The sequence below is a fragment of the Rissa tridactyla genome, chromosome 8, assembly GCF_028500815.1.
Source record: "Rissa tridactyla isolate bRisTri1 chromosome 8, bRisTri1.patW.cur.20221130, whole genome shotgun sequence".
Taxonomy (NCBI): Eukaryota; Metazoa; Chordata; class Aves; order Charadriiformes; family Laridae; genus Rissa; species Rissa tridactyla.
The window spans coordinates 34,834,510-34,847,478 of record NC_071473.1 but is presented as its reverse complement, the minus strand read 5'-3'; the positions used below and the strand labels follow the sequence as shown (position 1 = coordinate 34,847,478).

Genomic DNA, 12,969 nt, shown 5'->3' with positions numbered 1-12,969 from the left:
GTGTCCAATGCCATGGGAGTACCGACTTCTCTTAATCTGACAAAGAACTAAAGATTAGATAACATCTCGTGATTATCTGTTCTTCTAAGCAAAATGGTAATTGACTGAAATGTATACATTGTAAGCAGGCAATATTCCCACAGGAGACCCAGGATGACAGAATTCTGTCACATAGTCAGCTGACATCACGTCCCTACTCACTTAGTTTCTTTCCTAAAAAGACTCAGCGTGGGAAAGCTCTCACCCTCCATTGACAATATATAGTTTGTTTAGTCTTTCTATTCCCCCTCTTCCGTGCTGATGCTCGCTGTCTTTGAGTGTGACTCCACAGAATAAATATAACACAAAAACGAGGACATTCTCTGTTTCTCCCTGGAAGACTATATGCTCCAAGATTACATCCTTATAATGTTTCCTCTAATGGCTCAGAAAAAGATTGGGTATTAATCTCAAAAAGGATCTATCACATTGTCTTGACAACAATGCAAAATATAGCCAAAAGGCAAGGGTCTTGTCTTTTTCCTGGTGTTTCCTACTATGATTAGCTTCAAGTCCCCTGTCTTCAACGAGAGCCAAAGGGGCTTTTCTTTTGTTTTCCTAAATAAACACTTCATTCTCATCACATCAGACTTATTTTTAGAATAATTGAATAGAATATCTTTAAGTTGTCAGTTGCCACTGTATAAATAGAGGTTGCTAAGGAAGGAACAGTAGCTGCTTCCTTAAGCAACAGTAGCAAGAAAGGATGAAACAGCAGATGATTTCTTAGCAGAAACAGCAGACTAAGAGCAGCAGTTCTCCTCTACTGCAGTATTTAAAAAAATGTAGAAATGCCATCCACTAAAGTATTGATATTTTAAGTCAGAAAAATATAGATCTACCTCGAACTGGTACATGTCCGGCTTTAAACCCAAATCTGTTTGTACCATACTAAGATTCTCAGCGAAGAGCTGCAAAACCTCAAGGCTGATTTTCCTTAGCATTGACAATTTATCCCTTAAGCAAGGAATATTTTTAATGGGCTACTTCAGTTAAATTTCCTTAATTTCATTTTATAGCATTCCTTTGAGGATGGATTTGTCAAATAGACATTTGATAAGAAGAACGACTGAGGGAGCTGGGGTTGTTTAGCCTGGAGAAGAGGAGGCTGAGGGGAGACCTTATCACCCTCTACAACTACCTGAAAGGAGGTTGTAGAGAGATGGGGGGTGACCTCTTCTCCCTGGTGACAAGTGATAGGACGAGGGGAAACGGGTTCAAGTTACGTCAGGGGAGGTTTAGATTAGATATTAGGAAGCATTTTTTCACTGAAAGGGTTATTAAACATTGGAATAGGCTGCCCAGGGAGGTGGTGGATTCACCATCCCTGGAGATGTTTAAAAAAAGGGTAGATGGGGCACTCAGGGACATGGTTTAGAAGTGGCTCTTGTCAGGGTAGGCTAAAGGTTGGACTCGATGATCTTAAAGGTCCCTTCCAACCTCAACAATTCTATGATTCTATGATTCTATTTGCGAATGAGTGTCAGAAGGCATTTTCCCTGCTTCTGAAATTCATCCCCTTCTCATTTTGTAGCTCTTTAGTTCTTATTTTACAGTTGTAGACATGTTTACTCTCTTTTAGAGCTGTTTTCCTACTTCAGAGCAATCCTAGGAATTCACAACATAAGGATCTCACATTCAGAACCACATTAAAGATTGTCAGCAAGGTTACAGTTCTCTGTAGCTGCAGAAAGTATGTATTTAGGTATAACATTGTTACTTAAGGAGATATTTGTCAAGAAAAGGGTTTGGTTTCTTACGTTTATTTATTTATTTAGATCTGAATGTTGTCCGATGAGAACACTGGTGCAAAGAATTTGTTTTTGGGGACTAAAACTCTTTACTGGGGCTTCTACTGAAGCCCCCATCTTAGAGGATGGATTCAGTAATTTCACAGTTGGAGATTACTGTTGTGCCCATTCTTAATCACTTCCAGAGCACAAGAGCAGTGCTCTGCACCCACGCCACTAATGAAGCCACTAGCAGATGCATAATTTAGAGATGATTATTCTGCTGATGTGATCACTTCATGAAGCTGGCTGCCACATGCTGTTCTGGCTGTAGTTTGTAGGGGAGGGTATTACAACAGTAGAGCTTCTCTGGGAAAAAAAAATGCTTAGGACTTGTCCACACAGAGGACAATTCAGGATGGTTTATCTGAATTAGCTACAGATTTCCTGTGGACTAGTTAGAATCATATAAGCTCTGGGTGTATACTCTTATTCAAAATTAAACTGTCCTAATTCAGTTAGATTAATTTACTTCCAAATGTTTTACATAGCTAGTGATAACACACCATGAGCAGAAAACATGTAAGAGTACCTAAAACAGTCTGCCTATGAACATGGGTCGCCCTTCCCTTATGCCTCATGAATATCACATTTCACAGCAGAATGTAGTATCAAGAACTGACAACTGGAATGGAAGAAATTGAGTTCAAGGGCATGATAGACAGAGAACTGGATGTCACCATCATCTTCAGGAAAAAAGCAGTTGGAGCCTGGGCACTAGCTGGCTATATTCCTTCCAGCTAGAGTGATCATCAAACATGCCTGGATCATGACATCCTTTTAGGCAAGTGTGAGCTGAGCATCTCTGAAGCTAGCCTTAATGACAGCTATCTTTTCACCAACTTGTCTGGGATAGTATTCATCAGACACTGGGGACAGGTTTTATACAGGATATGCTGTGCTTCCTAGGATTCCCTACAGAGAGAGAACTAGCTCCAGTATTGAGCAGGGAACAAAGTACCTAAGCACTTCCTCTGTGCTGGAAGTGGACTGGGTCTTCATGATGAGGCAAACATAGGCAGTTTAGTATCAAAAGCAAACCTATGAGAGTTGTACCATGGCATAGCAACGCAGCGAGTGCTGAGGAAACAACCAGGCTTATTACACAGTCACACCAGGGCTTCCAATTCCCCCTTGACAGGAGTTTTCTGGAGCTTCCTTTTCCCAGAACATCAGGTCAAGCCTAAAAACCCTAAGGAGATTTTTCAGCCATCCTCACACAGGTGGGGATGACAAAAATGCAACTCTGTGTTCTAGCAGTAAGTCCCTGCTGGCCAATAGCAAGAGTAAAGCTTGCCCAACCCTAGGCATGCAGTGGAGGTTCCAGTGAGCAGAAAGACTCTGAAGCTTTACTTTCCTTTCCTTTGTGGAAGTCCCTGAAAACCAAAAGGCCTAGAAAGCAGAGAAGGCCAAAAGCTGAAGCCACGATAGGTCCCCATTCATTCAGCTTTCCACTCGTCCCAGTGAGAACTAGGCAGCTGCTGGCTCCAGCTGCAGTTGTGCCTGTATTTCACTTTGGGGTAAGGGCATGGTATCTTGCCTGACCTGTCCAGTTTCTCAAAGATACCTGAGGGGAAATGAAAAGTCCTAGTGTGCAGCAGGAAATTCTGGTGCGTTGAGGTTGAGTCAGCTGTCAGAGGCAGCGCCTGGTAAAAATGCTCTTGGTATGCTCAGAGGGAAGTGCTGCAGGGCTGAGGGGTCTGGAGGTCTGCTTGCCCTTGCGCCTGCAAATGCACCTGAGTGTCCCCAAGGCCATGCAGATGGCCAGAGATGTATTTGATCAAAACAGACTCAGGTTATACGTTTCTAAAAGGTAGTGCACTCTGCTTTCTGCATGGCAAGCCTCAGAAATACCAAAATTAGACTTCAGAAGAGTATAAAAAGCTCCCTGCTAACATAGTGTGCAAATGGACTGTTGCACTCACTGTGATCTTGGACAGCAACAAAATTCAAGGGCAACAGCAAACAGCAAAGCCTCAGAAATACCAAAATTAGACTTCAGAAGAGTATAAAAAGCTTCCTGCTAACATAGTGTGCAAATGGACTGTTGCACCCACTGTGATCTTGGACCGCAACGAAATTTGAAGGCAACAGCAAACAGCAAAGAAAATTGCAGCTGAAAAATACCAACATCACCCTCCTTTAATACATATTGTTAAAATGAAAAGTTTTAAAAGCTGAAGAGATGTGAGCCCAGATGCTACCACCGTATGTCTTACGTGGTTCATGATTACGAACAAACAGCAGAATACATATAAGGGATTCTGAAATGGTATGGATACGAGCCCAGCTGGTGTCCCCATATGCCTTATGAATTCCCATTTTTAGGAACACAGCAGTATATAGCATTAGAGATGCTTCTTAAGCATCTCATTTATAGATAGAGTGGAGCTGTTTCACTGAAGTACACAGAGAAAAGGTCCACAAGGATCATAAAACCAGCTGCCTTCAAAATCACTGAAATGCTTCAACCACAGAGTTTTCATTAGGAACCGCTCTGCAACAGAATATTCCCTGAACGAGGGATGATGCTTGTTTGTCATAGGCTCCTCACTGAGGCTCTTTTAAAAGCAGCCACCATAAAGCCATTTTAATCAGAAAATGCTAACTTACTTTTGTTTTGGCAAACTGCTCCTATTGACAGCTTTTTCAGGTCCAGAACGGAAGAGCGAAGGCCCAAGCTCCAGGGCAGTGGAGAGGTACAGGTGTGGGAGAGGTAAATTCTTGCCACTTCTGAAAATCAATCAAGGTAGGGTCTGGAGCTTGTCTGGTCCACATCCTGGGGAGAGTCCCTCACCAAAGGGCTGTGGACTCTTCTGCAATACGGCTCTTCCTCTCCTGCTTTTCAATTTCACCAGAACCACCTCTAAGGGAAGGTAGTTAACTGTGGGGATTCCTGGTTAATTGTGAAAATACATCACCAAATGCAGTTGACTTAAAACCATAATTTCATTGTATGTACACTATTAACCAAAATATATCTACAGCAGGTATCTAAAAAAAATACACTACATATGAATGAAAAATTATTTTATTTAAAAATACATTATACAGCAGAGTGTCTCTCTTTGTATTCTCACTGCTGGTTCACAGAGATAATATGATAAATTTAACCCAAATATTTGACTGGGAAAGATCCTGAGAGAGAAAGAGACCAGTTACAAGCTGATGATATACAGTACACTGAAAAAGAGTCATCTCTTTTAACATAAAAGAATCTCTTGGTAATCTTATAAATCAGATATAAAAAACGCAGGTTTGCTACCATGCAAAAATGAGTGAAGATTTCATTTAAATCTGCACACGGAGAAATCATTAGTACCTTGGACCCTAAATAGCTAGACTAAGAGAAGGGTAAGTGTGCCTAACATGGTGATACAAACTTTGGACCTACTACAATTTTGTAAACACAGTTGATAGTCTAATAAAGGTGGAATTTCAATCACCTAAGTAACATTGTTGTAGCTAAGGGCTCTATTCTAGGACTTTTCTCCCCACTGATGTATTTCTTCATTCTCTAATTTTCAGCTTAGCACAATGACTGTGAGATATGCTCTATTGCACTCAAAGATGACTTGGCCTTGCCCTGTTTTGCCAAGCACTATTTAGGTACTTGTATTTTAATGAAAGCAGAGGTTAAAATAAAAAGTAAAAAGCAGGTGTCACCTGGATGACTATGTGGGAATACATTAGAATTCGTCATAGAAAATACATACCTGATTCTACAGCCTTATGTTTCAAACATCTTCTAACAATGATTAATGCACAGGAAATACACTGCATTATGGAAAATTTAAGGCCCAGAATGTTCAACAGCCTGCACTGAACATTACTATTCTCAATGTGTCTATAGTGCTAGTGTTGTATCAGCTGTTGCCAGAGGAAAATTTTTTGGCAGATGTTAACTGCATCTTCAGCAACTACAATATCCAGATCCATTTGGTGCTCAGTTTTCATAGGACAACTTCACTGTGAATAGTCAGCAAGGCTGTCTTTTGAAGGGGAGGCTCAATTTGATTATTCACAGTGATAACAGAGATATAATAACATTGCCTGATGTTGAAGAAAAATCAATTTGTCAACACTGCACAGACTGACAGGATTTTTTTGCAAATATGGCCCTGAAACACAAACAGAGATAGAAAGATTTGTAGACAGAAAGTCTGCCTGTCCTGGTCACACAGGCTGAAGAAAATACATAAAACCATTTTGTTTTTTCCATGAGTGCTCTGCCATGAAAATGGAGAGTAGAAGCTCATATGCACTTTCTCACTAAGCCAGTGACCCTCTTCTTATTTTAGCACCCATTCTCCCAGCATAATATCAGGGTGTACAACAAGTATGAGAAGATGGTATGAGAAGATGCGGGCTTCCTTGAATAACTTGTTTAAATGATTTATGAATAGCACGGCCTCCCATCAGATATGCTGAGCTAAGAACGGAGCCCTTAACCTTTCATGGGATATCATTAGTAATAAAGAATATATCGATGATCAAACTTTCTATATTATTTTCATTTCTTTTAACCTAGATACATATATATCATCCAAGACATTCAAGAACTACAAAACAACAATTCAACTACAATTATGTCAGGAAAATATCCAAATAAATAAACTTTTAATTATGATACAATACTTATTACAGTAAAAATTGGCATTTTTTTTTCTCTTCAAAAGCAGAAGCACCAGTCTTACATATAACATACTGTTTGAATGATATCTTACATGGAATACAGCGTAATACAATGTGCAAACAGCATTTTCATACAGAACATAATATATGTCTAGTTTTTATACACTGAAATTGCCTCAAATGGAAACACGTTCATGCTGAATTAAAAATGTAGATTTCAAAAATCAAAGTCAAATCAAAATATGAAGTACTGTTGGAATAGGTACATGAACCATTAAAAACAATGAGAAGCCAAAATAGAGGGTATTGTCAGATAAATATAATTAGTGCTCAGTTTGTCCCATTCCATCAAAAAGTAAACAGTTAATATTTTTGCTAGAAAGTAAAGTGACGTTTTAATATTTAAGAATTCTTCAAAATGTTGGTATCGTTTTAATGATGTAAAAATCAAGTCAGAAATAGGACTTCTAAAAATTTCTTATTTTTGAATCACTGCAATTATCATGTGTGGGCTGTGAAAAGAGATGAAGTCCAATGGAGTGAATATACATCAGCGTCAACATCATGTGACTTCTGCAAAGGCCGTGATGTGGTTCTACGAGTTAAAGGAAAAACAAACAGATAAAACCCCAGAAACCACACAGATAGACATCAGTCGCCATTGTGAAAATTTTTGCCTCTTGTGCTTTAGGGACAGCCTGATGCTTGGAGACTATTGCAGGACGATATAAATAAAACTGGTTTTAACTGCAGTGCTCTCACTCACTCCCATAGCAATTCTTCGTTAACCGCTGGAAGACGGGATATGTAAGTATGCTGAACAAAGTAACTAAGTGTGATGGTTCTACAATATTTTAATTTTAGATGGGGTTTTTAAAATTAAGTAACAATGTGAATAATTGAGTTAGCTGCACTTTTATTGCTACCTTATTTATAATTTAAAACAAAATTCCTAGAACTTAAAATTACAGTTTCTGACAGATTAAAATATTCTATTTCAGTGTGAATACAATTTTAATGTTGTCTTTTTTTTAAAGATTAAGCTGGATGGCATAGAATCAAGTAGTGAAATGCTACAACAAAATTGCTTTCAGAGGTTGAGGACTCATATTCAAAATTTCTTTTTCAGAATCACTACAGCGTCTTCTTCATTTCCAATACTCTTCTCCTTTCGAACATGAAGACGTGTATCAGAGTGTGATTATACTGCGTGTGACTCTGCACAGTAAAACTGCAGCATCCCGAAGAGCTTTGCTGCTTTTTCATGCTCTCACCTATGCAAGTGCCTCTGCAAACATTTGGTAGGTGAAGACTCAACTGCACAGTGATGTGCAGGATCCAAAGGAACCGCACAATCCCTTTAGGCACACAGTACCCTTGTCTGCTACCATTTTTTATAAAGCATGCTATGCATAAAATTAATAAAGGGAATCTTGATGTTAAGCCATGTGTTTGCTCCCCAGCACAACAATGCCCAGAGGGAAATAATACCACACAAAGCACTGCAGATTTCTCTCATCACCTCCCCTCCTGGAGCAGACCAAAGTCAGAATAGAGGAGGTGTAAGTTTTTTTTTTTTGCTTGTTTGTTTGTTTGTTTTTGCTTAAGGGAAGTTGTTCTAAGTCCTCCAGAAAAATTCCTTATCACACACCACAGAAAGCGCTGGAGAGAAACTGTGGCCACCGGCCACCACACAAGTTTCTATTTCTCAGTTCTTCTTTAAACTGTCCGGATATTTGTCTGTGCAGGGGGAGGCAGGAAGGCATCTTTGATTTTCACATTACAGAAAGGAATTTAGAAGTACCCTGAGTGAGAGCACAGGAGAGCTGCCTCTTATTTCCCCCTCTCCAAACCAGGAGAAGGAGCTCTCTTCCCCTTCCCCTGTAATATGCATTTTAGCTCTAGTAATGTTCTTGCTGTATTTTATGACAGCTTTCATAAGAGAACACCACCAAATAGTACGCATCTATGTACATTCTTCTCCAAAAGCGAATATATTTTAAATAAATAACAATGATTAAGCCGTAGCCAGCACATTTCTTAAAAAAGCATTAGAAAGAAAAGAATCCTTGTGCAATTTTCTGTGAAAACGTTTTCAGTAAACAGTATTAACAAATGTCATTGTTTCCAGATTTTGATTCTGCCGAAGAAAAGCAGAATTAGGTTTCCTAATTAGAAAACAAAATATTAACATTTCAAAGCATTTTAGTTGGTTGGCCATCTTCTGCTTTCAGTACAGGAAAGATGATACATTAGGCAACCTCAATGACTCTGGAGTCGCTGTGAGGCTATTATGACATTTTCCTCACAGTATTTACTTTATTTTTCCTAATTTAGACCTGAAAATTATCCTGTCAACTTAAACTAGCATCAGTCTGAAGTTATTCACTTTGTTGATAAGATGGTTTAAAAATGAGGAATTAGACGAAAAAAAATTCCTTGTTATTTATTCTAATCAGTTCTTTCAAGTCCTGCTACATGCTATCCCTTTCTCTATGTGACATACATTGGTTTGTGATGCAGAGAACCAAATGCTCTCTCATGTGGCATTAATTCAGGACTGGATAACTATTACTTAGGAAAGGAGAATGTGGTTCACACTCCTGCCAGCTATACTTCCAAAATGAGCAGGTCACCATCTTTGGAAGGACGTGCACAGCATGGGATATAATAACAGAAAAAAAATCCCCCTTCCTCAATAAGTCCTCAGAGAGAATTGCTAAGCTACCGATCAGAGAGCTATCGATTTGGACCCTAGTGAAGATTTGTCAATTCATTTCCAATGGACTCTGCGGGGTGATGCATAACTAGGTCAAAATTAATCACTTGCTGATGGCAAGAATCACTGATAAAGATTCATGCAACTGTCTGGGTATTCATGCGTTTCATATGTTATCATCTCAGGCAAAACCACAAATAAAACTCTTTACAGAAAAAAAAAAAAAACAACAGCAGCATCCCTCTGGAATAACTGCATTTCAACTCTCTTACTCTGCTCTTTCACTTCTGCTTAGATTTACTGTGACAAAGTTCAGTGTGAGATACGAACCACTGTCAGCAAACAGATTCACACAGATGCAGGAGACAAGCAAAAAAAAAAAAAAACCAAAAACATGCACAAGACCTCAGCTTCTCCAACTCCATGGGAAATGGCTTTCCCTACAGTACTCAAAAGAATTAGAATAGGCCGAGGCTCTGCTCAACGGCAGCAGTTTCGCAGACAGGCACACCAGCTTTTGTATTATTCACTCTAAATTGACAGTATCAGCCTGGTGTCAGCACCATGTGAACAAGGCATGCTTCAGAACCATGCTCTCACACCACTAACAGAAAAATGAAAGCTACAGGCTAAGCCTTGAGTGCAGGTTTCTGGGGGGAAATGATCCTTATCTGTATATCGTCTGTTAAGATTTTAACTAACTTCTGTTTACAAGCGATTCTCTTACGTTAAAGCACTGAAAAAAGTCCTTGACAACTTTGTTGTGGTTTGCAGTTTTCATTACATATATTAAGTATTTTTACCTGAAAATTTTTTTGTTCTGCTCTCATGAATACATTTAGAAATATTCAAAAATAGTCATCATCCTAAAAAAGATTTTTCCATCTTTGAAAACAGGAATTTGAAAAATTGTTTGTAGTCCTTCACACAGTGGAGTTTGTTAAAAGAAACAGAAAAATAATACTGTAGTTGTTCAGGCAAATGATAATTTATCATACAACAATAATGTTATTATACAATTCTCTGGGTCAGCAAAGTATATTTTATGCGTTTACAGGGTGAATCACATTTTTAGAGAAAATAATGAATTCAAGCGAAATTCCCCATTTAAAACGTTGCAGACCTGCACAGAACGCTGCCGCCACACCGCATCTGCCTTTGCTTCAAATGCACACACACACACACTCATGTGCGTTCTTGCGCACATATGTTTATTGCCTCATATGAAGATGCTCAAAACGGTCCATTCCTGATATCCAGGAGAAGAACCTAATGATGCGTGCTTTGAGGGAGTTTTGTTGCAAAGGATCTTCTTGATGGTTATTAACACTTTGATTCTGTAACACCTACAACACGTATATTTGAGGAGGTCACACTGAATATATTATTTAATGTCTTGTATTTAAGTATTATTTTATGTGAAAATTAGAGATGGTGATCGCAGTTTGCATTCAAACAGAAATAATTCTTGTACAGTCCTCCAGAACCAGATTTAAGCAGAAGAGTAGGACATGAATGCGAATTCAAACGCTTGACATCATTGAAACAAAATTGATTATGGTCTTTTATGAGCTGTCTCTCCTGGGTACGTGTTTCTGTGTGTGAAACAATGGTGTATTGTATCTCCTTTAACACACTGTATTATCAAGAGAGAACCGTTATGACAACAGCAATCTGAAAACATGCCTATAAGGTAATGTCAGCACACGGACTTTAGTCAAGCTCTCCTGGAGATACACATACATGTATTAAAACACTGTATGGATACCTAGGTACACTTTTGGACATCAAGCACAACAGTATTTGGATACTTCTCAACTAAAATACTTTCAGGCAACAGAAATGGACGCAAACTCTCTCCCCCATTTGCCCATAGTATGATGAGCTAAAATATCTTTGCGTTTTGCTTCTAGCCTGTGAGCTGAGGGCTGGGCGATCAGTCTCCCTGGAGAGCGCCAGGGACCAGACTGGACTCCCCAGGCCACGCGGTGTGTACACAAGTGCACATACCAATGAAAGACTTCTTAGTAACAAAACTCTTAAGACCAAAGAAAAAGCAGTAACACCGAGAACTAAAATTAAGAATACCCTTTTCTGACACTGTGAAGAAGCTATTCTATGTCTTGTAAATAGTCAAGATGGAGTAAATAGAAAAAACATTATACCTTAAAAACAGAAGGGGAAAGCTTCCCCAGCCTAAAAATACTACCAGAATCCATTGCAATATCTATACTTACTATGTTAAAATGTTTCATCACCAGCATTACCTTTGGCACGTAAACAATATACCAAGAATTATAGCGTCAAACTCAACAAGATTTTTGAGACAATTAACCCTGATAGTCACTAGCAATTGCTATGACAGGCAACAGGAACATCACATTCTCTAAAAACATTCCAAATACTTACCAACATTAAAACTTAGTAATGGCTGTACCAGAGAGAGTGACCCTAAACTATCTGTTTCTAGTTCACAGTCATGCTGGAGAGTGAGTCCTATGGATGGAGTATAAGAAACCTCATTGTAACAAGGAACGGTGACTGTCTTTCAGAACATGGTTTGGACATTGCTGACAGAAGTAGCACTATACAGGAATGCCAAGCAAAGACTTTGGGGATAAATGCAGCTTAGCTGTTAAACAGGGCACTGCAAAGAACCCACTGTGCAAATAAGTAACATTGAACAGCTACAGAAAGCACTGCGGATCAGACACAGTAACAGCCTCATCCCACAGGAGATGAACCATAGTGCCTCTCCTAATCCAACGCTTCCTCCTAAAACCTCTTACCTCAGTATTCTATCTACTGGCTCCATTAGTCCTAAAATTCTCCATGTTCCCTTTCTATTTGATTTTTTTCAAAGCCAGACTACTTACTAAAAAAAAAAAAAAGCTAGGAGAGTCAGTGGCTACAAGACGATGTCTATGAACCCTCTCTGTAAATCCTGGCCAATTTCAGGGGACTTTAGCATGAAGTAATGTCAGTCTCCCCTGAAAAGGAAAAAACAGTTTGTGACTGCACTGGATGAAGCTGAACTTTAAACTCTTCCAGATACCACTCAGAATATCCCTATTTCCCAGTAAACTCTTGCAAAAAAACAGAAGTCTCTAACCTTGACTGTGGCAGGAAGAGAACCTCCTCTCCACAGGAGTGCCAGCTAACTGAAACACAAATTGTCTTGTAAGAGATGAAGAAGGTCAGAGACAGGAGAGAAAAAGGAGCAGATGGGTGAGTGATGAGGTTTCTTGGCTTTCATTCGTTTCATTAATTCTGAGGATGGATGTAGTTAAGGTGAAAGCAATAAGTCTGCACTGCTGAGCCAGCTCTGGCAAGGATTCTTCAAGGAGACACTCTGCAACTATGGCTCATTTGAGTGCATGAGAAGTGGGTACCCATGCAGAACAGCTTAATCATCTGCATGCATCACAATTAAACAGAAGTGCCATGCAAACAGCAATCTACCCTTGTCATTAACCAGCAGCAGCTCAGTTCAGAATATTACAAGTACACATATTCATATTTAAGTGCACTTCCAATGTAGCTCTTGACCTCCACCAAAACTCAGACAATGACAGCACGGAGAACATGCCAAGCATGCCAAGAGCATTCGTTCTCCAGACGGAAAGTGCACTGGAATAGCAAGTAGCAGATCTGGAAACACAAAAATAAGGTGCTTCCAGGTCTGTGTGATGCACCATTTGCTTATTCATTTACGGGTGAATTTATAGCAAAATTGAAATGAGTGAGGTCCCATCTGGTGGGCATTTCTAATTAAGTCATTCTTTA

The 12,969-nt window shown here is 39.3% G+C and overlaps 1 protein-coding gene across 6 annotated transcripts in view; it reads right to left on the bottom strand.

Moving 5' to 3' along the window:
* The window catches only part of PLPPR5 (phospholipid phosphatase related 5), a 93,157-nt gene that overhangs the window by 41,039 nt on the left and 39,149 nt on the right, over window positions 1-12,969 (bottom strand). The window contains exon 6 of one of the 6 annotated variants that reach the window (XM_054211282.1): window positions 4,392-4,725. The exons of 4 other annotated variants lie outside the window; for them this stretch is intronic. In XM_054211282.1, coding sequence (XP_054067257.1) covers window positions 4,696-4,725 — 30 coding nt within the window. In that variant the 3' untranslated portion in view covers window positions 4,392-4,695. Of the gene's footprint in view, window positions 1-4,391; window positions 4,726-4,892; window positions 7,060-12,969 lie in introns of those variants that run through there. One more of the 6 variants, XM_054211281.1, reaches the window with a different exon arrangement.